The sequence below is a fragment of the Neopelma chrysocephalum genome, unplaced genomic scaffold (genome assembly GCF_003984885.1).
Source record: "Neopelma chrysocephalum unplaced genomic scaffold, ASM398488v2 Primary Assembly neopelma1_23b, whole genome shotgun sequence".
Classification (NCBI taxonomy): domain Eukaryota; kingdom Metazoa; phylum Chordata; class Aves; order Passeriformes; family Pipridae; genus Neopelma; species Neopelma chrysocephalum.
Window position 1 is genome coordinate 13,807,901 of NW_020897692.1, and position 24,154 is coordinate 13,832,054.

The 24,154-nt window shown below is 37.4% G+C and overlaps 1 protein-coding gene across 1 annotated transcript in view; it reads left to right on the top strand.

Moving 5' to 3' along the window:
• LMBRD1 (LMBR1 domain containing 1) overlaps nucleotides 1-24,154 on the top strand; it is a 74,556-nt gene that overhangs the window by 37,124 nt on the left and 13,278 nt on the right. Inside the window, exons 8-14 of the mRNA XM_027698001.1 lie at nucleotides 4,728-4,853; nucleotides 6,945-7,097; nucleotides 12,964-13,028; nucleotides 13,806-13,908; nucleotides 15,037-15,141; nucleotides 17,236-17,385; nucleotides 23,823-23,898. Of these exons, the coding sequence (XP_027553802.1) occupies nucleotides 4,728-4,853; nucleotides 6,945-7,097; nucleotides 12,964-13,028; nucleotides 13,806-13,908; nucleotides 15,037-15,141; nucleotides 17,236-17,385; nucleotides 23,823-23,898 (778 nt within the window). The remainder of the gene's footprint in view (nucleotides 1-4,727; nucleotides 4,854-6,944; nucleotides 7,098-12,963; nucleotides 13,029-13,805; nucleotides 13,909-15,036; nucleotides 15,142-17,235; nucleotides 17,386-23,822; nucleotides 23,899-24,154) is intronic.

Sequence of the window (24,154 nt, forward strand, 5' to 3'; positions counted from 1 at the left end):
TGGAGAGTGCTTCTGGCTGCTCTTCAGTGCCTACTGAAAACTGCGTAATGGTACTGAACTAGTTGTGTTCATATGAGTTACTGGCTCCTGCTTTACAGACAGATTACTGTCTTAAACCCAGCTACCCCTTCTGTGAATAACAAATAAGGCAGAAGTCTCAAGAGTTTTGTTTAGAATGTTCTTCTAATAGGGTTGGTAAAGCAGGGGTTTCTGTTGTTGTAAGTAGTTCTGTTTTTTTCTCTGCTCCTTCAGAGTAGGCAGCTGCCTACTTCAAGAATTCTATGAAGTATAAATATGAACTTTGTCCATCTAGGGATGTTAACTGTATTGCCTGTGGGTAGAAACTCAAATGAGAATGAGACAGCTGCTTATGGATGATGGCTCTAACTTGTACTTACTGAGGAGCGAGCTCTTTATTTCCAGCCCTTAAGCTAACTGATAGGGGGTGATCTCTTATGTGGATCACTTGCAGTGATTCAAGAGAGGGGAATCTTCTCTCAAATAAGTTGGTTTAGCTATAAATTTGGATTTTTCTACTGTAAAATTGGTTTCAATGAAGCTGATCAGACATCCGGTAACAGCAGATAGCAGCCTGAAGCTTGCAGCATCCAGCCTGAACAGTTAGTGTTTAGTACTTTTTTTCATTTTAAAGAACCTGTGTAGTGGAAAACAAACAAACAAACAAACATGTATACTGCAATTACCTGTACAGACATTTCCATGTCTGTTTTTACTCTTTGGTGCAGTGTTTCTTACCTAACTTAACACTTCTAGGGAAAGGATGTCTAAAAATAAGTTGGAAACTATTATTTCAGTAGTGTCTGTTAAGAATTAATTACATGTTTTATCTAAATTCATGTATATAAATTGATTAACTACTTTAAAGGCTCTTTTGGTCTGTTTTTATTCATATTCAAAACTTTGAATCCACAGTTTGTTTCAGGACTTAGCCCTTTCTTGGCTTTAGTGTTTATAGCTTTGGTTTTCCTGTGCTATCTTCAATACATTGCTTGCTTGTTAAGTTGCAGATGCTCAAAATAATGGTCTATGAATAATTTAACACTTGTACTAACCCAGGGGATTAAAACTTTGTCCAGGACAGCCTTGAACTTCTGTATCAGCCTGAAGGGAAATGCAGCCCTGAAAATGAGCTAATATAGCTTCTGTTCAGACCTGTGACACATCACATGAGATGACTCATCTCTCTGTCCTTCATCCTATGTATATATATTGTTGTCTTGAAGGATCAATGTGTCTTTTTCCCACACTGATGATGGGAGGCTTACTTGCATAATCATCTCACATATCATGTTTTGTATTCAAGGAAGGAACTTAGACCGCCTTTATCACTAGAGCAAGCTTGATGTTCAAGCATATAATTCACATCTGCAAAAACAGCAACACAATGCATCACTTTGAGAGTTGTATTTTGCTTGGTAGAAACTTAAAAGATTAAAAGCTCTGAATTTTAATTCTTAACTATTTCTGTTGAGTCTATACTTGATGTGTTTGTTAGTTGATGGTAGCTGTTTGAAGAACAGGTGGAAGCCTTTGCTGGATGATGAAATCTAATTGCTTCTAAGCTTAGGTTTGTACAATTTTTTTAGGCCTCTTATATGCGTTTCTACATACTGAATGTTTTTGTCTATGGCTGGAAATGTTTTGGGTTCCACAGAGGTACTTCAGTTAAATTGTAGCCTGCATTCTAGTTATGATATTGGATGGTGTTTATACTTTCCCCCAGATTCTAGAGTTATGCCACTAGCTGAGTGAGCTCTTCAGGTTCAATATAGGCCCGATACTAGTCAGTCTTTAGAAATTATCTGGATGATGGCGTTGAGTAGACATATAGTTTAAGAATGATTTCCAACTGGGAGAAGTAGATAAAACAGAATGAAAAGCCACCATAGAGACCTTGACAGGGGAGATTGGCCCAACAAGAGTGACATCAGGTTTAGGAGATGTTAAGACCTTCTCTTGGAATGGGTTAATTCTGAGCAGCTTGAGTCTAACAACTGGGGGGATGGCTTGGCTGAAAAGGACCTGGAAGTGACAGTAAGCTGAGCACGATCCAGCAGTGTTCCTTGCAGCAGAAAGACAAACAGTGTCGTGGGCTTGCATCAGGAAGAACATAGTCATTATTTCGTTGTACTTGATACTTCCAAAGCCACACATGGGAATACTGTCTTGTTTTGGTCCCCCAGCTGTTGAAAACTGTAGAGGCTCCTGGGGAGGCTTGTCCAAGTGATTACAGAGTTGCAGAGAGCAACCCATAAATAAAGGTTGAAGGAATTCTTTCTTTGGCCCAGAGAAGAGAATTGGGGGAGTGCTTTTTAGCTCATGTAGGTGGCAAAGAGCTTAGCGCTCTCAAAGAAGATACTCTAAAGGGAGAACTGAAACACATTTATGAAGAGTTGTGAAGTCCATTATAAGTGAAGTTATCTTCCTTACTGAAAATACTCAATCTTGTAAGTAGGCCTTCCTATGACTGACTTGCTGTGTTCAAACCAGAATCTCTAGAATGTCTTGGAAAGCATGAAATTGTTTAAATCACTGTCCTGTGATAAGAGATGTCTTTTCTATATAACACTTCTACAGCACAAAGCTTCAACATAAGAACTGAAATTGTCAGTTACCTTTTGTAGATTTAAAAAAGGGAGTTTAACTTTCTTTGGAAGTCTGTAAACAGTGCTGCAAGTACCTTTTTTATGTGCGTTTTTGGGTTACAAATGAGACTATCAGCTGTGAAGTCCTGAAATGCTGAGCAGACAGCTAATAGTCTACCTTTTGCTCTAGGAGCCTATTGGACACCAAATTCTAATGCTGTATAGCTATGAAAAAAGTCAAGTAGAGCAAGTTATCAAAGCTCCAGCTGAATGGGTTCTTTGCTGATATATACTGCAAGAAATGTTTGAAGGAAAATACTTTTCTCTTACACCCTTATTTAATTTTTTTAAAGTGATTTATCAGTTACCGTTGTTTCCTTGGGTTTGCAGCTTGTTGAGACACATGTTGTCTGTTCAACTTAACTGCCGTTGTTCCAACAATTTACTGGTAATTGTCACTCCAGAAATAAGAAACCTAATTCCATAGTAAATCAACAAGACTGTCAGACTTGCTGAAGTTCTGTTTCATGCTTTTCTAACCTAATACTTAGAGGAATTTTTCTTGAAATTCTGGAAAATTATTGCTTGCAGACTCAAATTGAAGTTTGTGGGCTCTGTCAGATGTTAAATGGTTACCAATTTAAAGAGTTAATGTGGGTTTGAGCTACAGTAATAGTAAATAAGACCTCTTGGTTAAATGGGCCTAGAAATGGGTGTTGGTAGTGGGGTATATGACATATTCAAAAATAAAACCAAAAAATGGACAGTGTCTTGCTTTGGGTGCAATGTGTGAAGACTTTATTATGCCTAGGTAGGTTTCTAAGCAGGTCAAATCATGCCTTGTGAAAACAAAGCTTATGTGATCTGACAGCATGTAAGGTGGCATTTTTAACACACCAGCATTTGTGTTAAATCTATTCTCAGTATGAAATGTAAAGCTTGAAGGAGGGAGTGGTATTCCTGTGAAAATCTAGGAAACTGCTCTTCACCATTTCTTGAGGTATTTAACAGACTTGAAGATGTGGCACTTTGGGACATAGTTTAGTGGTGGACCTGGCAGTGTTGGGTTAGACTCGATGATCTTAGAGGTCTTTTCCAACGTAAACAATTCTGTTTTCAGAAGCTGGCAAGTGTTCATGTATCAGGCACTCTCATAAAATTGCATATGTTAATTGTGATTGAGAGAGAAAAGAACCTTCCTGCTGAGGTCTTCCCCAAGAATAACCTATCATTCACTGTAAACAAATGACAGGCTTAAGGCTAATGTCTCTAAACTGTTTGGAGAAACTTCTGACCTTGGCCTTGATCTATAAGAATCTTAGGGTAGCAAGGAGGAAATAGAGGTTTTTTTTTCTTCTTTACCTTGCCTCAGATATCTGTTTCTTCTTATGTTAGTGCAAATCTTACAGACCTTGCATGGGAAAAATCTGGGTGTACTGTTGATGTAGAAGCTGACCAAACACTTGGAATGATTTAGAATTTATAATGAGGAGTAAATGCCAACAAAATTTATGAATGTGAATGGGTATCTAAGCAGTCTTGGAATGTAACAGAGTTCAGGTGTTCACCTAGCTTCTGCTATCTTTTTGCTTCTGAATTTTTATTTTTTTTTTCAGTAATTCACGTACTTTCTACCCAATTTTATTTTTAAAGTAGGTTGAAGACTACTGGTAGTAGCGTTCTGCAAGGAAATTGTGTATACTGTGCTTCTAAAACTATTTAAATTTAATATCTAGGAATTCCTGTATTGCACAAAGTTTTGATTTTGATCTGAAGTGGGAAAGCTAACGTTTTGGGAAGCTATGTGATTTGACAAAACACAAGAACTAGTCTGATAAATCTTCAGCGTACCATCCTTATACAAAGTCTTAACACATGCTGTTGTCTAAGTAATCAGGAGACACTTAAGTACCATTGGAACAGTGTAGGATACTGGAATTTGCATAACATATCTGTTACGTTTTGCTCAAAAAAAAGGAAAATAGTTGATTTTCTTAGAGCATGCAGAAGGGGTGAAAAAAACACCAGTACTGATACCTTATAGCTACGACATACAGCGGCCTTATCAGATGAAAACATATGGCAGAAAATTTCAATGTGTCTGTTTCCTTTTCATTTTAGGCTTATGGTATGTCAGCTTTGCCTCTAAACTTGATTAAAGGAACTACCAGTGCAGCTTATGAACGTTTAGAGAACACTGAAGGTATTGAAGAAGTGGAGCAACATTTATTAAGGATTAAATCAAAGGTACGGTCTTCACTGTTCTCACTTTCTTAATGATTTTTTTGCTTGCTTATTAGCTTATGGTTCATGCTGTAGAGAGAGTTTGTCTCGGAAAGACTAGCAAGTAAGAAGTGAATGGCTTGCAGTTTTTTATTTGGAAACAAATATGGTCACATGTAGTAGTGATTAGGTTCTCTGTCAGTAGTAGTTATTTTTGTCTAGCTAATAATAGTGTTAACAAGTAAAATTTCTCCAGGCCTGCTTAGATGGAAGAGATGCTTTGTAGATAGTAACCTCACTTTGTCTGCTGCTAGAAATGGCATCCAATTTGTTGATACTTACTCGATGTAGTGTAGTTAACACTGGATACTTGCCACATAGAGCTGTCATGAGCTAGATTCATCAAACTATGAATCATCTATGTGAATAAATAACAGCCCCAGATATTCTTGCTTCCCAGTTAATGTACCTTCCTGTTATAAATAATTTCTTTATGAAAAGCATACATATGGAAATCTGTTCTAAATCCTAAACATGTAAACCCATGATGGCTTTGCTGCTAATGGGAATTCTGTGCCTAATGTAAGCAAGACACTTTTAACAACCTCCAAGTGCAAGCCAAAGAAGGGTAGGATTTCCACTTTACAAACAAGATAGGGGAAATCTCCCACCCTTTTTTCAACCCATTTCAGATAATGGTTTGACCAGTGTTTTCACAGCCTTGACTGGGAGGAAGGGATATTAAGATGCCTCACTTCCGTCCCGGCAGTCCATCTGTGCTGTTGTGTGCTCTGTGATAGTAGACCTCAGCAATGTTGAAACTGTTCCAACAGTCTTTCCTTGATACTTGACTTACCTCTGTACACAGCATGGGCACCTCCAGTGTTCTAGACACCTTGTTGAATAATGAAATCTAAAAAGTAGTCTCCCCCAGTTGAAATTATGAAGTTTTGGTTTTGTACAGACTAGTTAGGATCATTACTTATTATAGAATACCTTGTTGGACTACAAGAATTTGCATGCAACTGGTCTTGTTGATCAGTCTACCTAACATAGGATTAAAAAGTAGAAAGTCACTAAGTTATGTCTGTATTTTAATATGGCCTTTAATCCATAAAACAAGTAAAATTAGTTTGCACTATGGTCAGGATTCTGCCTCATTCTGTAATTGAAATCTTAATTGTTCAGTTACATTTGCATTAAGTTGTGAAGGAAGTGAGTGTTACTGAGAGTAGTATACACTAAAAACTAGAAGTATGTAAGTATGCTATTTAATCTAATGAAAAAATTCAGTATATAGTATGATCTTCTGCTATTAGTATATCTGACATCTTTATTTCCTTAGTCTTAAATAATTGAGGCTTGAACTTGCATATTGGGAACTTGACTATTGTCAAAAAGTTTGTCATGGAGGTGCTATACAGGGTATGGTGAATCTGTTCCTGTTAAAAGTGCATTATGATCTCCAATTTAAGTGTTCACATGCCTAGAATGTCGTCTTAGTCTTGTAAACTTTTTGAGAAATTTATTTAAAATATTTTTTAACTTTATTGAGTGTAAAGTGTTACACTATCTGCAGGAAGGCTGTTTTAAAATAAGGGAAAAATTAATAAGGAATTTCAAAATTTTAAAATACAGTTTTAGCACATTTCCTACTATATAAGAATCTTTTAAGTATCAGGTTGTAATATACTAGCATCAATGTTACAAACAGTTTTGGTTTGGTTATCTAATATCTGTTTTGTTGCTTTTGCTTATTAACATGTAACTGAGATCTAAGGATTTGCTACTCAATTTACAAGAGCGCAGTGGTTCCCACTCAGTGTTTAAAGGCTCAGAATTAAAGTACATTCTTAAACATAATTATCAAACAAACTGTCTGGTACACTCAACTAATTCCTCATTGTGAAAAGTGGTTTCTTCCACCTAATAGGAATTCTTCTGGTTGCAGCTTATGACTTTTTCGCACTTCATCCTCTTCATATGCGTAGAAATTATATATGCATGAATTATATACTACAAATTCTTGAGAGCTGTAAATAGTTAAACTAGGTATCAAGTTTGTTTTCTTGATTTGGTGCCTCTCGATCTCTTGCACTGTTTTTTGGTAACCAGTGCAGAGATGGCCGCCCTCTGTCATCAAGGGATAGACGGACTCTAAAACAACTAGAAGAAAGATTAAGGACACTTCGAAGGAGAGAGAGGCATTTGGAATCTATTGAGAAAAGCTGGTGGACAAAGTTCTGTGAAGCTATCCGACCTTTAAAGGTAAAACTTTTTCTCAGTTTTTGATACTTAATTTGAAATAACTTTCAGCTTTCTTCTTCCCATATAAATCATAGGTCAAGTTTATCAATTACCACCCTGAATACCAACAGCTTTTTTTTATTTACTATTACACTACACAAAAACAGCCCTATAGAATACACTGTTTGAGCTCTTGGAAAACCTTTTAATTTGTCTCAACTATGATTAAGATTGAAAATGAACAAATCCTAGCTTGTCTACTATAGTGCTACTGCCATAGAAAATCAGAATATCTTATTTTTTCTATCAAATGTGAAAATGGGCAAAGGAAAAATTCTATAGCTGTCGGGTTAATCTCAATTACATGTATCCATCAGAAGTCAAAGATGCTTTGAGAATATATGCATTTGGAATAAGTGACTTGCCAAAGAATTACTTGATCAATAGTAAGCTAGCTACATAGAAATTTATGTAGTAATACTTAACCAGTGCAAATGAGACGGTTATTTGGGCAAAGCTTTTATCTTGGTCTCCCTTTGATCTTAGGACTTTGATTTTTAGTAGATACTTGGTTTTAAAAAACTCATACTTTTATGAACAGTATTGCTAGATAAAATATTTCTTGCCAGCTAGATGTAGGAAGAAACTTTAGCAGTAGGCTGCTTTTGGGAAAACTGAGTAGAGGGGAGCAGGCTATAAGCAATTTCCTCTGTCACTGCTACTGTTAATGCTAAGTACCAATGGAAATGGGCTGAAATTGCAGTTGACCAGAAGCTTTCATTGTGAAATTCTTAGCAGAGTTATTTTGCTGTCATGCGTTACAAGCATAGACTTAGCCCTTTTAATGAAAGTACAAATATCTGTAACTATTCATTTTAACAGTTTGGATGCTTCCTTTTGATTCAAAAAATATTCAGTATAGGTTATGTAGTTTCTATAACTTTTCATATTAAGCTCAAATTTGACAAGTGTAATGGCCATATCTTTTTTGTCTGTAGGATTTTAGCCATTCATTGTGTTCTTGTAGGGTAGTGTACAATATCATTAGTTACAGCTTATCACCTACAGTAAAGATGGTATTCAAGTGCCTCCTTGTTTTTGTGGTTTGAATGCTTTTTATTCTCTCAGTCACTGTGAATTGTTGACTCATGAATCGCAGACTAAAGGAGAGTTGCAGGTGGATAATTTTTCTTGACAAATTTTCACTTAGACTAGAGTTGTGCTATGAAGCATGTTAGCAAACTTGTTGACTTTGACTAGAGCTGTCCTGTGAAGGTGATTAATGTCTATCACTTAATTACATCTTAACTCTTGGAGAACTGTCTTACTGTTGCTTTAAGAGCATTTGGGATGTCTTTGCAAATATCTGAACTTGTCAATCATTCAGTTAGTGGCTTTAAAGAAAAGACAAAAATCTTTTCAATATCCATAGATAATACTTCTGTTCAATGGAGAAGTGCAGAAGGTATTTTGGGGCTTTGTTTACTGTTTTACAACACTTTCACCTTCAGTGCCACGTGTATATTACTGTTGAAGAATGTGGCTGCTTGTCAGACTTCAAGAGAAATTCCATTTCTCGTGGAGCAAGTACTAGAGAGCCCTATTTTTGCTTTGTGTTTGGGATGGTCACATTTATGGGAGTTGCAGACTCTTACTGGGACTGACAGAACAGAATAACATGTTCAGGAGATGTACTTAGTCATCAAGGTCTTTTACAGTCTTAACTTAGTGTCTCCATTCAGACTTCTGTAATCAGATTGTCTTTGCATAGTGTCCTCTAATGTTCTTGCTTTAATTTTATTAATGCTAAGTATCTATAAGCATGTGGTTTGTTGTTAAACAAAGGCAAAACTTTTTCTTTGAAGAGTAAGCTTTATTTGACATAGAGTAAACTAAGTTTTGAGAATGATTGATTGATTGTTTTACACAAAGAGGAAGCTGTTAGTTTTTCAATTTAGTCAAAAGAAGCAGATCTGGAAGATCCCAAGGAAATGAGTATTGGTCAGCATGGGGTTGTCACGTCATGTTGAATTAGTCTAATTTCTTTCTACAAAATGTACTATTTCCTGCTTCTTCTTTCTTTACTGTGGTTTCTCATGCTTTTATTTGATATTCTTAGCAGCAGGAGAAATGTGGTATTGCTGTAGGGATAAGTATAAAAATTTTTTAGGAAAAGAAACTGCAGAGCACATAGCTATGTTTGTTCAGTGTGTGAACAAGACTATAGGATGTGAAACATGGAAGTCTACTCAACAATGGTAAATTGTGAGTTTTGCATCATTATTTTCATGGGGTACATCACAACAGTTGTGAACAAACTGAAGAGATGCCTTAGTTGAGTAATATAAGTAAATCAATTGCTTTGTTTTGAGATCTGTGTTAAGAGATCCCCACTTGCTCTTTCCAAGATTCCACTTCTCTCCTTTTGTCCTGACTCTGGCACAGAGGGGATGGGCAATAGGGAGTTGCTATGAATCCATAATACTTCTACTCTGCTGCTGTGTCCTCTTCTCCAGTGTGGGTCTACTCCATGGACTGTAGTTCCTATCAGAAGCACCTAGCATGTGGGATCTCTATAGGCTGCAACTTCCTTCAGAAAATAACCACTTGTTTTGTGTGGGATTCTCCATGGGCTCAATGTGGTTCTCTGCTCCAGAATGGTCTTCTTAATGGGCTGGGGGAGGAATATCTGCTCCATTTCCTGGAGCAGCACCTCTTTTGTTGAGCTTGGTGTCTGTCTACAGGGCCAATATTAACAATTTTGGAAGCTATTTTTGAGGCTTTTTAAACAAGTACAAACTGTTTATGGATCATTCTTCCTTAAGAGTAAATGAAGTCTGAAATTATGTGATTATTTTAACACTTTGGAATTATCCATAGTTGAAATAGCTTAGCTTGACTGAGATTTGGGAGCAGAAATAGGAGGCAAAGAGTTCTCTGAATAACTCAAACAAGAGTGATGCAGGGTTAGAATGTTTAGAAGCTTGCAGAGGGAGTACCAGGGAAAATGATATAAACAGAGCATGAAGACTTCTTAGTTTGTAGCTTATTTATGTGCAGTAACAGTGGAAAAATACACTAATCAGTTGATTGTTCTAAATTATTTCTGATATTTCTAAGTTATTCCTCAATTATTTGACCTGACATATTAAACTGGAATGTGATTCAACTTTCCATTATGACCTAGAACTAGTGTGCTTCCATTTTTAATGTTGAGAAATGCCTATATTGACATTTTTGTCTTGTCTTTTGCTTAGCCATGTCTTTTAATCCTGTGGGTTCATATGTAAGACAAAGCTTTAAGTAAACCAGTTCCTACTATGTTCTGCTTTAGCTGTGTCATTACTTGCCTGAGCAGAGGCTTTCTGTTAAGATGCTCAAGGAGCTCATTTCAGACAGCAGCGTAAGTCATACTAGTAAGTATTGCTTCAACTCATTATTTTTGCAATATTTGCAGTATTGCATAAAAGCATAGTTCACTCTTTGGTTGGCAGTTAGCAGTATGCATATTAGCTTGCACAACAGATTGTAGATTAGAAGGCCCAAGCAGACACTTAGAGGTGATCAGTGATGTAAGTGCAAGCAGCAGCTCTGAACGCTGTCCTATAGCAAATGATTGAGTACTAGTGGATATGGGGCCTGGGTCTTGTAGCTGATGGATATCAAGAAATGGCCTGGCAACGGAGCAGTTCAAACTGATTGTAGTGGAGGAGGTAACACAGCTTTGATGTATGGTTGCATTGAGGTTCTGCTTTCAAAAGGACGAGGGAGTAGGAAAAAAGTTTGTCTTGCATTGGAAGTTAGACTTCTCTTAATATACATTGAAGGTTCCTTTTTAAAAAAATAATGACCTTACTAAATTCTTCTGTGTGTTTGGCTGAAAGCCAGGCTTTTGTTTTCATGTCTTCTAGTACTAAAAACTTTTCAGCATCAGTTGATAAATAGTCCTGTTGTGAGAACAAGAGGTTTTGATTTATTGCTGTCCTCTTCTCTGAAGTTGAACATGTAATCATGTTCTCAAGAGCTTGAACTTCTTCTCATTTATGCTGTGACACAAAGCAAAATTATTTTGCAAATTTTCATGGCGAAGTGTATCTAGAATATTTGAAGTATATTAGTCTGAGTGCTGGTTAATATGCTGAGAATGAGGTGTCGTTTTGTCTGTAGTCAGTTAAGTATGAGAAAAATCTAGACAAGAACACAAGGATCCCTTCTGTGAAAGGCCTAAGTCAGCTGATGCTTTGGAGTTTGATGTAAACTGCAAATAATTTATGGTTCAGTAGTCTTAATAGTACTGTGGACATACAGGATGAACTAAAGTAGAATGAAGATTTTTTTTTTTTTTTTTTTTTTTTAGTATTAGCCTCTCAATCTTGTATTTAATGGTACTGCAGTAGAGGGTAAAATGGGGAAAGGAGTGATTTTTTTTTTTGTTGGTTTTTTTTTTTTTGGCAATGATTTATCTAAGTATTAGACGTCACTTCAGAAGACAAGCATATTCCAGAGGGGTATGGATACCAGTCTAGTGGCCATAGCTGGCAGAAGGAAATGAAGTAATGCAAGATTAAAACTCTTGGCCTCAGTTGGTTTTAAGCATCTATTCCCTGTACAGCTAATACCTAGTGGGAGTTTGCTGTGGAGAGGTAAAATCTTAGTACACTTAATTATGTGGAAATGCACAAGTTAATGCATACCTTGATATTAGTTTCTGAATCTGTACCTAATAAGGCCTACATAGTTGGAGTTGTTTTATAAGTGATGTTCTAATATTGTTTGAAGTTTGTCTTCAGAATTAAATGAACAGTAATAGCATTGTAACACTGAGTATCTTTAATGAGCAGCTGTAATAAAGTTCTTAACCTCTTCATGATGGCTGTGTGTCAAGTTTTGGGGCTAATAAAATAATTTAAATGGTGAAACTCTCCCATTCATTTGGAAGACCGTGCACTGTGTTCCTGCATATACAGTTTGGAAATACATCTAGGTCTCAGGTCTAGCTATATGAAAACATGATTGTTTCAGGAAGTTCAGCATGCTTACTTGATCATATTCCATGACTTGGGTTTCTAGGAACTGTAACTGAAAGGGTTTACTATCTAGGCTCACTTCTGTGTGCCATCCCCTAACCTCCCCGAAGAAAACCTGAGGGAGAAAACCTGTTAAAGTGGAGAATGGTTTCCTGAACTAGCTTGTAGCCCAGGAAAAACAATGGGAGATGCTCTAGTTGAGGACAGCTTAGAGAATGAATCCCTGGCTGAAGTGCTATATTTGGTAGGCATAATAAAAACACTCTCCTTTTGTTTTTAATCAAGACCTGCCATTTGGGCTTGGTTACTTGAGTTTTATGAAAAATCAGCTCCAAGTGACTTGGTCACTGTGTTTTGGAGTAGCACTACAGAAGGGAGCTTTTACTTGGGAAGGGTGAGATGTTCCTTGTAAGGTGTGCACAGGTTGCCTCCTGTTGGAAGATGAGCACACAGATGTAGTGGTCAAGGCACCAGTCTCTAATTGCTTTAAATAAGGCTATATGCATGTATTTAGTTAAGCTTTTCCATGTAATATAGTAAGTACGGGTTGTGCATTCTGCTAAATGCTGTGTTCATTTGATGTAATGTGTCATCTCTTTTCTTAATGACACTTTTGACTTAGGGGTAGACTTGTGTATTGCACTGGATAATGTGATGTACTTGACACAAACTGTGTTTAACTTGGTAAAAGTTTTGTTCCCACTTCTCTCGATTGTTTACCAAACAGTTACTGTTTCAAATGTGTTTAAGCTCTGAAGTGTCCAAGCTCATTTGTCCCTTACTGAAACCTAGACAAGTCTTCATTTCATGCATCAATTGAAAGTATTTTCAGTTACATTGCTTTTAATTTTTACCTCTAGATTGTGTGGGGAGTATTCTTCATCATTGTGGCACTGCTCTTCACTGTCTCTCTGTTCTTGTCAAAGTAAGTACATTTCAGCATTTTCCTTAACCACTTAAACTACCTAGTTTCTACTCTAACATCAGAATTGGGGTTATTTGCTTCCAGAGGTGGATTGCTTTCTACTTTGCATTTCTGTCACTAGAGCTGCATTTCTCATTATAATAGCATATAGTGAAACTGAGCAAAATGTGCTAAAACAGACTGAAGGAAGAACATGGGTCAGCTTGACTTGACTGTATGTTGCTGAAAACTGTTTTGATTCAGTAGAGAAATTGAGCATATATGTTAAGAAAGTTTAATTCAGACTACAAAAGTATTATGATTACTTGAATGAATCTTGATGCATATAGGTACTTCTTGGCTGGGTAACAGGTGCTTAAATTCTTGCAGTAAGTGACATATTTTAATCTCTTATGATGTCCATTTCATAGTAATTGTTTGATGGCATTGAAAACAATATGGCCAGCTGCAGATCTGGTGGATTTCAACGAAGAGCAACACTAATCAGAGGTCTCAAATGTTGGCACGTTTAATTTTTCAAACTGGGCAAATAAGCTCTATGACCCAAACTAGGGAAAAGCTAAAATGCTGAGGAGATGCAGAAATCAATGTAACTTTCACAGAACAAGCGTAATGAGTATGGCAAAACAAAGTGTGTATCTATATAGATATTAGAAAGCTATCAGTCTCTGGGCTCAGTTCAGCTTTTTTTTTTTTTTGAGTTGCCCTTTTAGAATAAAGTGAAGCCGAAGGTCTGGGAGAACTGTGGTACTTACCCAACTTTTCTGATTATTGCAGTTTGGACAAAGCTCTGCATTCAGCTGGTTTCGACTCGGGATTTATAATTTTAGGAACTAATCTGACCAATCCATTGAATATGTTGTTACCAGTTCTTCAAAGAGTAAGTAAAAAATTGGTGATATATATATATGTAAGGATACTCCTCTGTTTTCTGGTAAACTGTCAAAAGGCGAACTTCTCCCCAAGTAATTAATTAAAACAACATTGTCTAGATGTGTGTTCAGTAAAAGCGAGGCAAATTCCTTACTAACTTTTAGTTATTAGTTATTGATATGAAAATCTTGTTGGGTGGAAGCTAGTTTGGGGAAGAAAGGTGGTGCTTGAAACTTAACTTTGATGTGGTGAGAACACAGTGGCAATGGAGAATGACTGCACTTGTGGTTACTATGCACAGAATAAAAGCAACTTTTTCCCATGCTCTACCTACATTTTAGTTGTTGGTGTACTGGATAGTTTAGCCCTCTTCAGTGAAGTAAATGCACTTTTCTACTTTTTAATATATTTGTTGCACATTGAAAGATATATTCCGCTATGCAGTTATGTATGTTAGAGTAAGGCATTAGTTTTTGAAACAAACCCAACATACTGTTAACTTCCATAGAGTTGGAAGGCAACAAGTCCATGTACAAATTAAGTTTTTCATGGGTAAACTAAGAAAAAGAAAAGCCTTAATATAAGCTAGTGCTTTATTCTCCCCTAGTTGAGTTATTTCCTTATTCTTGGTACAGTGGGCCAGCACAATGCATTCTTCCCCAGGGTTTTTAAATTGTTGAACACCTAAGCTTGCAGCTTACTGCACAAAGTAGTGTTCAGCAACATTCTCAAGCTGTTATTAATGTAAATATAAAAATCAAATTTTATATACAAATATGATCAGAAAAATGTCACAAATAGAATGCCTATGTAGTCCTAAAATGATTGTTGTCACTGTGGACTTTCCATTCTGAGACTTTCTATTTAAAAGAATTAAGTATTTCTTGGCCTAAAAATGTATAATGCTTCAAAATTAGTGCAAGTTTTAAATTAAGAAAAATGCTCAGTTGGCAAATTAATTGTCTAAGCTCTATTAGCACCCAGCTATGTTAGCTATATTTGGAGCCAGCTATGTAAAACTTTTAAATAGGACTCTTGCTACCACAAACGCTATAAGTAGAAACTACTTATTTAGATATAAGTGGGAGAAGAGCTTGTTTCCTTGTCTTTTTAACTGCTTGTGTTTTTGTTCTAGGTTTTTCCACTTGATTATATTCTTATTACAACTATTGTTATGTACTTTATCTTCACTTCAATGGCAGGGATTCGAAATATGGGTATATGGTTCTTCTGGATAAGGGTAAATATGACTGAAGAGTTTAGTTTCTAATACTCAGATATTTAACAAATATGTGCTATTGAATATATTTGTGTACTGTCTAATGAGTGTTAGAAGCCTAGTGTGCAATTTGCACTGCTTTTGGAAGGTGTTTCATTTTGCTAAGTTATCAGACCAAAACTGATGTTTCAGTTTGAGCAGTACAGTCATCTGACTCTTTTTAAAGTATTTAATCAGTGTCACTTTGGCTTCTGAGTTTTCTAAGTTAATGCCATATGATTCTGATGTACCGGAAGTATTAAGTCAGTTTTATGGTCAAAATCTGAAATGTGCATGCAGTCAGAAGGGCCTGATTTGCCATCGATGTTGTTACGCTCCAGATTTTAAGCCATAAGCTGCCAAGAGTGGTTACATTTTATTTAAGACTTTTTAAAAGGCTTTTGGTTTGTTATAACCTTGAATTTGCATCTGGAGAAAGAGTCACATGCTCTTCTCTAAGAGAAATTCTTTTAATTTAGTGAGAAAAATAAGATATTTTGACAAAAGAGTTTACAGGAGTAAAATACAATCAAGAAAAAATATTTCACTAAAACATCCAGCACAAAACCCCAGGAAAAACACAGGAAAAATAAAAAAAAACCACAGGAAAAATAAAAAGCACCACAAACAATCGATATACTAGCTTTAGTACAACACAATTAATTGGTTTTAAGTTACCCACAAGAGAATGGAAAGAATAAAAGAAGAAAACAGATTAAAAGAGTAAAGAGAGAAGGAGAGAGAGGAAAGGAAAAGTGGTTACCAACAAGATTCGATGATTCACATGGTGCAGGCAGCAGGAGAAAAGAGAGAGGGAGCTCAGATGGAGTCTCATGTATTTATATGGTTCAGTTTTCCCTCCCAGGCAGGATATCCAGTCAGTGCCTTCAGGCCAGAGTGAGTAGTGCTGTAGCCAGTCACAGGCTGCAGGGCTGTGCTGTGGGTGGGCTACCAGGCAGATCTGCCTTGACTGACAGCCCGGCTACACAGGCTTCAGCTCTGCCATGTGCTCTCAGGGACTCAACCCTCTTAGCTGCAGGCTATGTGCTCTCCGCAGGCCTTATGTGATACGGCAGCCTTACCATGTACCTGCAGTCCAGGCCCAGCCCTTCCCCACACACACTCACAGTGAGTTGGTTTTGACCCATATCAATAATTCAGTGAGGTTTGGATCCAGTATCTCACAGATGTGACAAGCAAGTTTAGCTTCATAAGAAGTAAAAGAGTACAGTAGTGATATGGCATATCTAAATATTAAGCAAATAATATATTTGAAAAAAAAGTATTTGAAAAAGCAGCTTTGTGTCCCATAGTGTGACAATCATGCCTGTGATACTTGGTTAAATATTTCCATGCTTATGTGCCTACTCTCCTTTTAAAACTGTCACCTTTTCATGTGGTGACACCCCAGGTTGTGAACAATGACTATCAATCTTTGCAATGAGTTGTGAGATTAGTATTGGTTTTGGTCTTCTGTCATTTACCCCTTATGTGCCAACTTCTTCCCCTGAATATGGTCCTCAGGTTGAGCCCTTAGGGATTAGAGAGTACAGCGGTATCTACAGAATAACAATGAGGGATTGTATTGTTCGCTGCAATGTTAAATGCACAAGAAGCCACCATATGGTGGGCAAGTTTCCTCAGAGCCTGGGAATGCTCTCTCATAACTCCTTCCTCTGTTTCTAGATCTGATTGGGGCTGTAGTGATAGATGACACCACACCTTGACCAAAGGGCATAGTATTGTTTGACAAACCAAGGCACAGTTTGTTATAAGTATACACAGTTTGTGATAGGCAACATCATTTTAATCTTCCTACTAGCTACTGGTGTGTAAATATTTTGGGCCATTAATACAACCAGTACTTAATTTGTTTAAACAGCTGTGCTTTGAAATGTAGGTAAATACCCCTGAAAACCTGCTTTGAGTCACTGGAGTTAAGTTGCCAGAGGATCATTTTAGCAACCTCCCACTTCTGGCAATAGAATTAAAATTATTATTTGAATTAAAGAGGTTTTTAAATGTCTTCAGGGAAAAAATAATTTTGTTCTGTTAATATTTGTTTTCTGGTTTTAGCTTTATAAAATCAGACGAGGAAAAACTCGACCTCAAGCACTCTTATTTCTCTGTATGATACTTCTGTTGATAGTTCTTCATACAAGTTACATGATTTACAGTCTTGCTCCACAATATGTAATGTATGGAAGCCAGAAATACCTGGTGCAGGTGAGATGTAATTTTTTTTATTTTATGTTTAAATTTTCTGCATCCAAAAATGTATTGCTTACAGAAACTCTTAAAGTCAGGCGCATTCTCAGTTTTTGAGGAGAATTTTGTAGACAGTTTTTTTTTTGTAGTAGGTCTGTTGGTAATACACAAGCCAGAAACCAATTGTACTACATATTACACAGCCTAATTTCTAGGTTATCTTCAGACAAGTCTGAAACACCTGAGTTTTGCTTTACTCTTTCTGATAAGACAGTTGCCAGCTTCCACTAGATTTTGTACTGGTATGCTAAGTGACTGCAGTGAGGATTATTTTTAATGTGTAAGGCTATGTACAGAATGAAATCAATGTTATCCACAGATGATAGTTTTTATGTGCATATTTGTGAGGAATGACAAAGATAACTTATTACAGTAGAAATTCATAAGACTGGAGCAAAGTATGTGCTGATTAATCACACTTAAGGCACTTTGGACTGTCCAACTTCATGAAACTCCATGCAGTTCTTGCTCTCTAAAATCTATAGAACTAAGCAGTTAAAGTTTAGTCTCTGCTTTTGTTATTGCACTTTTGTGTACTTCAAGGTTTTGGTTTAAGTCTTTCATCTTCTGTACCTGAAGACTTGAATTATTGTATTTCATCTTAGTTTGAGTGGCAGGCTGCATATTTATGGGGAAATTCAGTATTACATATCATAAGAATCTTGAGAGGTTTCATGGACATCTGTCTATTAAGGTCTGATATCCTACTTTATTAGATCTGGTCTTCAACTGACCAGGTTGTGAACTGGTTGCTTATTCAGGCACAATGAAGTCAAGATCTCCTGGTGTGCTGTTTGGTGTTTGAGTTTCACAGACAAAACAGTTGAGGCAGAGTAGTTAAAAGAAGGGATTTAAATGAGATTGCTGCTTTGAGCATTTGTAATACTTCAGTTACTTTTCCAGGAGGATGTACCTCTGGGAGAGCACGCTACTTTAAAAATAAAAAAACAAAACAAAACACACACTGACCTCCTTCAGCTGCGACTATTTAGTAAATTCTGTGATTCTATTTAGTAAATTCTCAAGCCATAACAACTTCCACCCCCTGCTTCTGCGGAAAATCATGTATCACAACAATTCTGATACTCTGCAATTAACATATACTCTTATATAAATCCAAATATAATCAAAATCTCTCCACTATACATTAGCATAATTCTACTATGAACTTAACTCTATATCAAACACTTACATTACATTACAGCTAAAGCTCTACCTTATCAACAATGGTACAGTTTGTTATGTCTGAGAGCTTCTCTTTGTTATGTCAGCAAGTCTCATATTTTCTATCCACAACCAATCAAACTTTCCCGGCCAATGCACCAAAAATGTGGCAGTTTGAGCCACGTTAGAAATCTAAAAATCCAATTTTCAGGCTTCTCCACTCCCCCCCACAATATATGCCGACACCGAAGAGAAACTTTCAGGCCAGAGGCTTCTATAGGGGAAGGGGAAGTATATACGTTTATTTACACAAATAAATACTATACAAGCTAAAAACAACTATATATATATTACATCTCTATCAATCAGTCCTTTCAAGCCCCTCCTTTAAGTTTAGTCCAGGAAAGAGCCTTTTCAAGGCTGGAAAGCAACCAGTCCCTCTGTGGGAGTGTTCTGGGCCTGAACGCTCCCCCCCACCAAGTTCCAGTTGTTTGTTGCAGTCTCTCCTCCTCCTGAAGTCCAGGAAGATAGCTCTGAGTCCTTGCTCTCCTGCTGCAGTGTGATCTCTCTCTCTCTCTCATACCTTGGTTCGTAGGCTGCTGCAGTGTGGTTCTGCTCATCAAGTGTCCACGTCCTGGCATGTGGATTTCTCCTCAGGTTTTCGGTTGTCCTGCGTGGCAGAGACATCCTCCGGGCCCCTTCTCTCTCTCTCTGGGCGGGGTCCGTCTCCAATTTCGCTTGGGACTCTTTCTCCCGAGTGCCGGGCCTACCTCCACAGCTCGTCCACTTGGCTCAGCTTCAATGCTGAGCCTCTCCTCCACTTTGCAGTGGAGGGAAAGAAAAAGCCCCCCTCCACAGCTTAGCTGTAGAAAAGGAGGGGGAAGAGGCTTGACTGCAAAAGCCTGGCTCTCTTCTCTTACCTCAAGTCAGGTTCAGGAGGTGCTGTGAGTCTCTTCCCTCACTGCACACACTCAAAATGCTGCCTCTAACTCTGCTCTGGGCTGGGCAGAGCTGTGGGGGCCGCAGGGCTCCCCTCTCCCCCCCGGAGGGGAGAGAGGGAGCCCAGCCACCCCCCGGCCTTCCACACCTACACGCAGCAGACACCAACAACAGAACTCTTGCCAACAGTTTCCGGTGGGCTGTGTATATCTGATTTTGAGCAGAAGCGAACAACATGAGTGGTGATTGGCTCTTCAGGGAACACTGCCCTGGCACCCAATCACCTCTGAGTCCCCCTCTTCTCGAGGGGGGGCCAATCTCAAACCATGACAATCACTATCAATTCTTTCGGTTTACATGGTGGATACAGAATATTTGGTACAAAAGGATTACAAGGAGAAATTGAAGTTGGAGCAGTGTTAAACATGCTAGAGATGAGGAACCTGATCAACTTCAATGTGTTGAGTTGATGTGGTAGAATTGTCACTGCAGGAAATGGAGGATTCAATAAATGCTACTTTCCTACTGTCTTTACATCTCAATTGTCTGGTAAGGGGCAATTGGTCATCCTCATGTCAATCCAAGCACAGTAATACAATCACTTGTAGGGATTTGAGTATTTGGTATTTAAGAAGTGTAATGCATTTTATTAGATTTTATGCTAGATATAACTAATACAAAATAAACATGCGTAAGCATCTATAAATTGGCTCAACTTGTCAGAATTAGACTAGTAGCAGCAAAAAACTAATCTGAAAGTAAGTTTAGGAAAGCATTTTGCTTATATGGTGAGTTTACATAGAACTCCTGGTGTGATTACGTACTATGTATGTAACTTAGAACATCATATAACTACATCAGAATCAGTTATGAGTCCCTGCAAAAGGCAGTTCAGTTTTTTATGTTGTAGAATGATTGTATATCTCCAATTACAGTGCAGAGCCATTGTGGGTGTAAGGGTAGGACGGAAAATTTCATTAAAGGTCCTACCAAACTAGTCTTTAGGCCTTGCAATGACCCGAGAAAGGAATCTTTCGTGATACAGCTGGCAGATAACATGGAAGATTGAAGAGAAAAACAAATAATAAAAGCTGTAGCTAGCAGTTTGTTTTGCTTTATGAATAAAATAAAATGTGTGTATATTGAGGGAGGCAGAAAGATTGAGACTAAACAAACACTTGCATGTTACCTGCTTATGACAAGTAGTATCCAAACATAAATACATAGTTTGTAACCAAGAAGGATCAAGAGAATAGAGCACAGCAGTAAGAAGGCTATTGTGTCATTCTTACAGCTATTGACATACAATCCCGGTCAGCAATGCAAAAAGGATTAGCTGAAATGTTTGAGTAAAGCTATAACTTTCCATTTAAAGGATTAAAATTGTTGTGGGCAAGATAACCATTCTGGGCCTTCAGCTTCTTATGTTTAATTTCAAAGAGCTGTGCTTGAAGTACATATTACAACTTGAGTAGAAACTGCTTTTATTGTTAAAATAATACGAGGCATAAAGAATATGCTGGTAAACTACATCTGGACTTCCCTGGCATACCAAGTTATCTACTTGTTACGTCTTCAGACAACATCCTCTCAAAGAGTCTTTCAGAATGTACCAGACACATTTTCTGTCTGACTACCCTGACAACTGCATGTCAGATTTTTATATTTAGAAATGAGGAGAGATGGTGTCTGGGAATGAAGAGGAGCAACAGACTTTTCTGTGGATGTTAGCAATGAAGAGGTTCTTAAGAGTTATAAATTGGTGATTGTGGATGTAGGAGCAGAGCAAGTGAACTATACATGGCAGGCTTCCTGATGATGAGGTGTATGCACCAGTTCACTTGGACAGTCTAGGTTTTCATTGTGCTCACACACCACAATCAGTTTCATCATTTAAGGTAACACCACTGGTAACCAGCACTGTGTAAAAAAACAAGCAAAAGAATGAGGATTATTCCAAGTCAGCTTAGTGGATGGGTGGGCTGATAAACATATATATTACAATCTGGTGGCTCACAGAAAGACAGTGTGTAAGAGCACTTCTCCCTTTGCTTTGCTCTACAGTAATTCCCAATCTGTTAATCTGTGAAACTAATTTGTAACTGAAATCTATAGTAATGCATTGGACAGGTTAAATTCCTGTTTAAATTTTGAACTGTTTCCTTTGGAGACTTTTACTCTTGACAAGAACTTTTAATTTGGAACTGCTGGTGGTTTTTCCTGTTAACTGAGTATGTGTAGAAAAGTGGAGCTCTTATGAGGCAATTAACGTTAGTGAGACTTGGGCTGCTAGCTTTATTAATATTCTGACCACCGGTGTGTTCAAAGCATGTGATGCCAGTTCATCAAAAGTGTCTTCAGCTATGCTGTCTGTAGGAAACTTTTGAAAGTTTCTTTTGGATACAGTGGCCTTAACAACTGAGTCCCTGTGTAGAGCTTTGATCAACTTTCATAGCTCTTCAAACACCCAGGATAGCTTGGATTCACCTCTTAAGACAATTTGTAACATCTGCTAATCAGCCATGAGTCTCTTCATAACCTTTCACAGAGTTCTATCCACATCCAGGTCACCTTCTCAGCTTTCTAGTGAAATCATAATTTTGCCCGTACTCAAGTATAATTGCTATTTCCATTCAACTAGGTCAAAGGTTATTTTGCATTTGTCTGAAAGAACGACCATTGCTTGCTGACGTTTGTACCTAGTGGACCTTTAAGACTTGATTGACACAGACGGGAATTAAAAGGCCAGTATGTGCCATGAGTGACACTGATACTTTTGCTGCTCTGGTCCTTAACCAGGGAACAGTCACTTTACTTCCTCAGCCATCACATAGATAATTTGTAGGAGTGGACCTAAACTGCAGGACCCCAAGTGTGTCTGTCAGCAGCAGGAATCCAGAAGTATCCCCTAGATGACCAAGTGTGCCAAGAGGTCTTTTCAATTTCTTGATCCTGAATATAAAGCAGGAGCAAATTATGTTGGTGTTACAGGCTGTAACCTAACCCGTTATATGATAGCTTGCTATTTTCTTAAGTATCCAAAATGTGTCACCTCTTACAGCACACATGCTTGAGTGCTGTACTTGATTTTGTCTCATACTTGTCCTTGATGCCTCCAGCTTTCAGCCTTGGAGTAGATGGGATAACAGAACACTAGAGTTCTCCTCTGGCAATACTTGTGCTAGAAATGTCTTAAATTGCAGGAGTGTTCATGGAGAACAACAGTGATACAAGACCTAGAAAAAAGCATAGATGTTATCAAAGAAAGCCCATAGGTTGTATTTGAAAAACCCTACTATTAAAATACTAAAGTGAATAAAGATAAGGAAGGCGAAATTTTTGAAATAACCATGTTGTGATTGGTTGATCTGTGGGTTTTGTATGCCCTGTGTAATTGTACAAGGTACAATGCTGTCCTTTGAAAGAAGCACTCTCTGAGCAGTGTAATGGTGACAGCCAGCTGGAATACATCCTGGAGATGGGCCACTACTAAATGTACACTGAATAACTGAAGTTTCATGTCTTCTGTTCTTTTCCTATTGTTTCTATCTACACATTGTTCTCCTACTTTTGGTTCCACTGATTCCTGTGACTAATCGTACTCCTTTTGGATCCATATTTTTTAAGGCTTTCTGTTTTAGGAAATCATGAAGGTGAAAGTAGGTATGAGACCCTTTAAAGTGAATTAATGTATGAAGAAATCAATGTAGTGCAAAGGACTCTGCTAAAATTATTCACTCGTTGTTCCAAAATGTGGTACATAAGAGTTCATGTCAGTCTCTGAAAGGATTGGGTTTCCAAAGATTCGGGCCACTTAAGCAGGCACGTTTGGGTTCTAAATTGTTGACTTCAGTGTAATTTGTCTTTTTCCACTCTGGCTGTCCAAGTATGTTGGATATTACCATCTGGCCTTTAGACTAGAAGAGAATTGCAGTTGGTATCATTATGGAAGCCTAACATTTTCATGGTATCTTTAGCACCAAAGTTGAGTTTCAGATTCTTTTTATGGACAGTTAAAAGGTTTAATTTCAGAGATTAAATTTGCTTTTTGTGTCTTCAAAAAGAACACAAGCTATATTTTTTTTAAATGAAAGGGTACTTAAAAATGTTCATGTTTTACCATTTACGGCTTACTCTGCATATACTGTTCAACAAATAATGTTTAAATATTGTAAAAGTTTTGTCAAGGCAGTTTTGATAAAATTAAAATCTTATTTGGAAATGTATTTGGTTTGGGGACTATCATTGGACAAACATTGCTGATAGACTAATTTTCTGTATTTATAATGCAGAGTAATCAGACAATTGATGGCCAGCCAAGGAATGTGACATTTGTATCTAAAGACTGTGATGCAGATGCACCTGAAGGTAAGTTAGATATATTTATTTCTTATATTTCTAGTGTGATAGGTGCATGGTTGTTTGTAATAAGCAACTCAATCGCTCTCTTCATGGCTTTTATTTGCTTTGGTCTAATATATAATAATAAGCTATGATATGTAGCTAAGACCAAAAAATAGCTTGCTTAAAGCTTACTTGATTCATTTGAAGAAATGACCATTTTTAATAGAACCCTTGGCCAACAAAGCATTCCACTTAGCTTTAAAATTTCTCATTTGCTTTA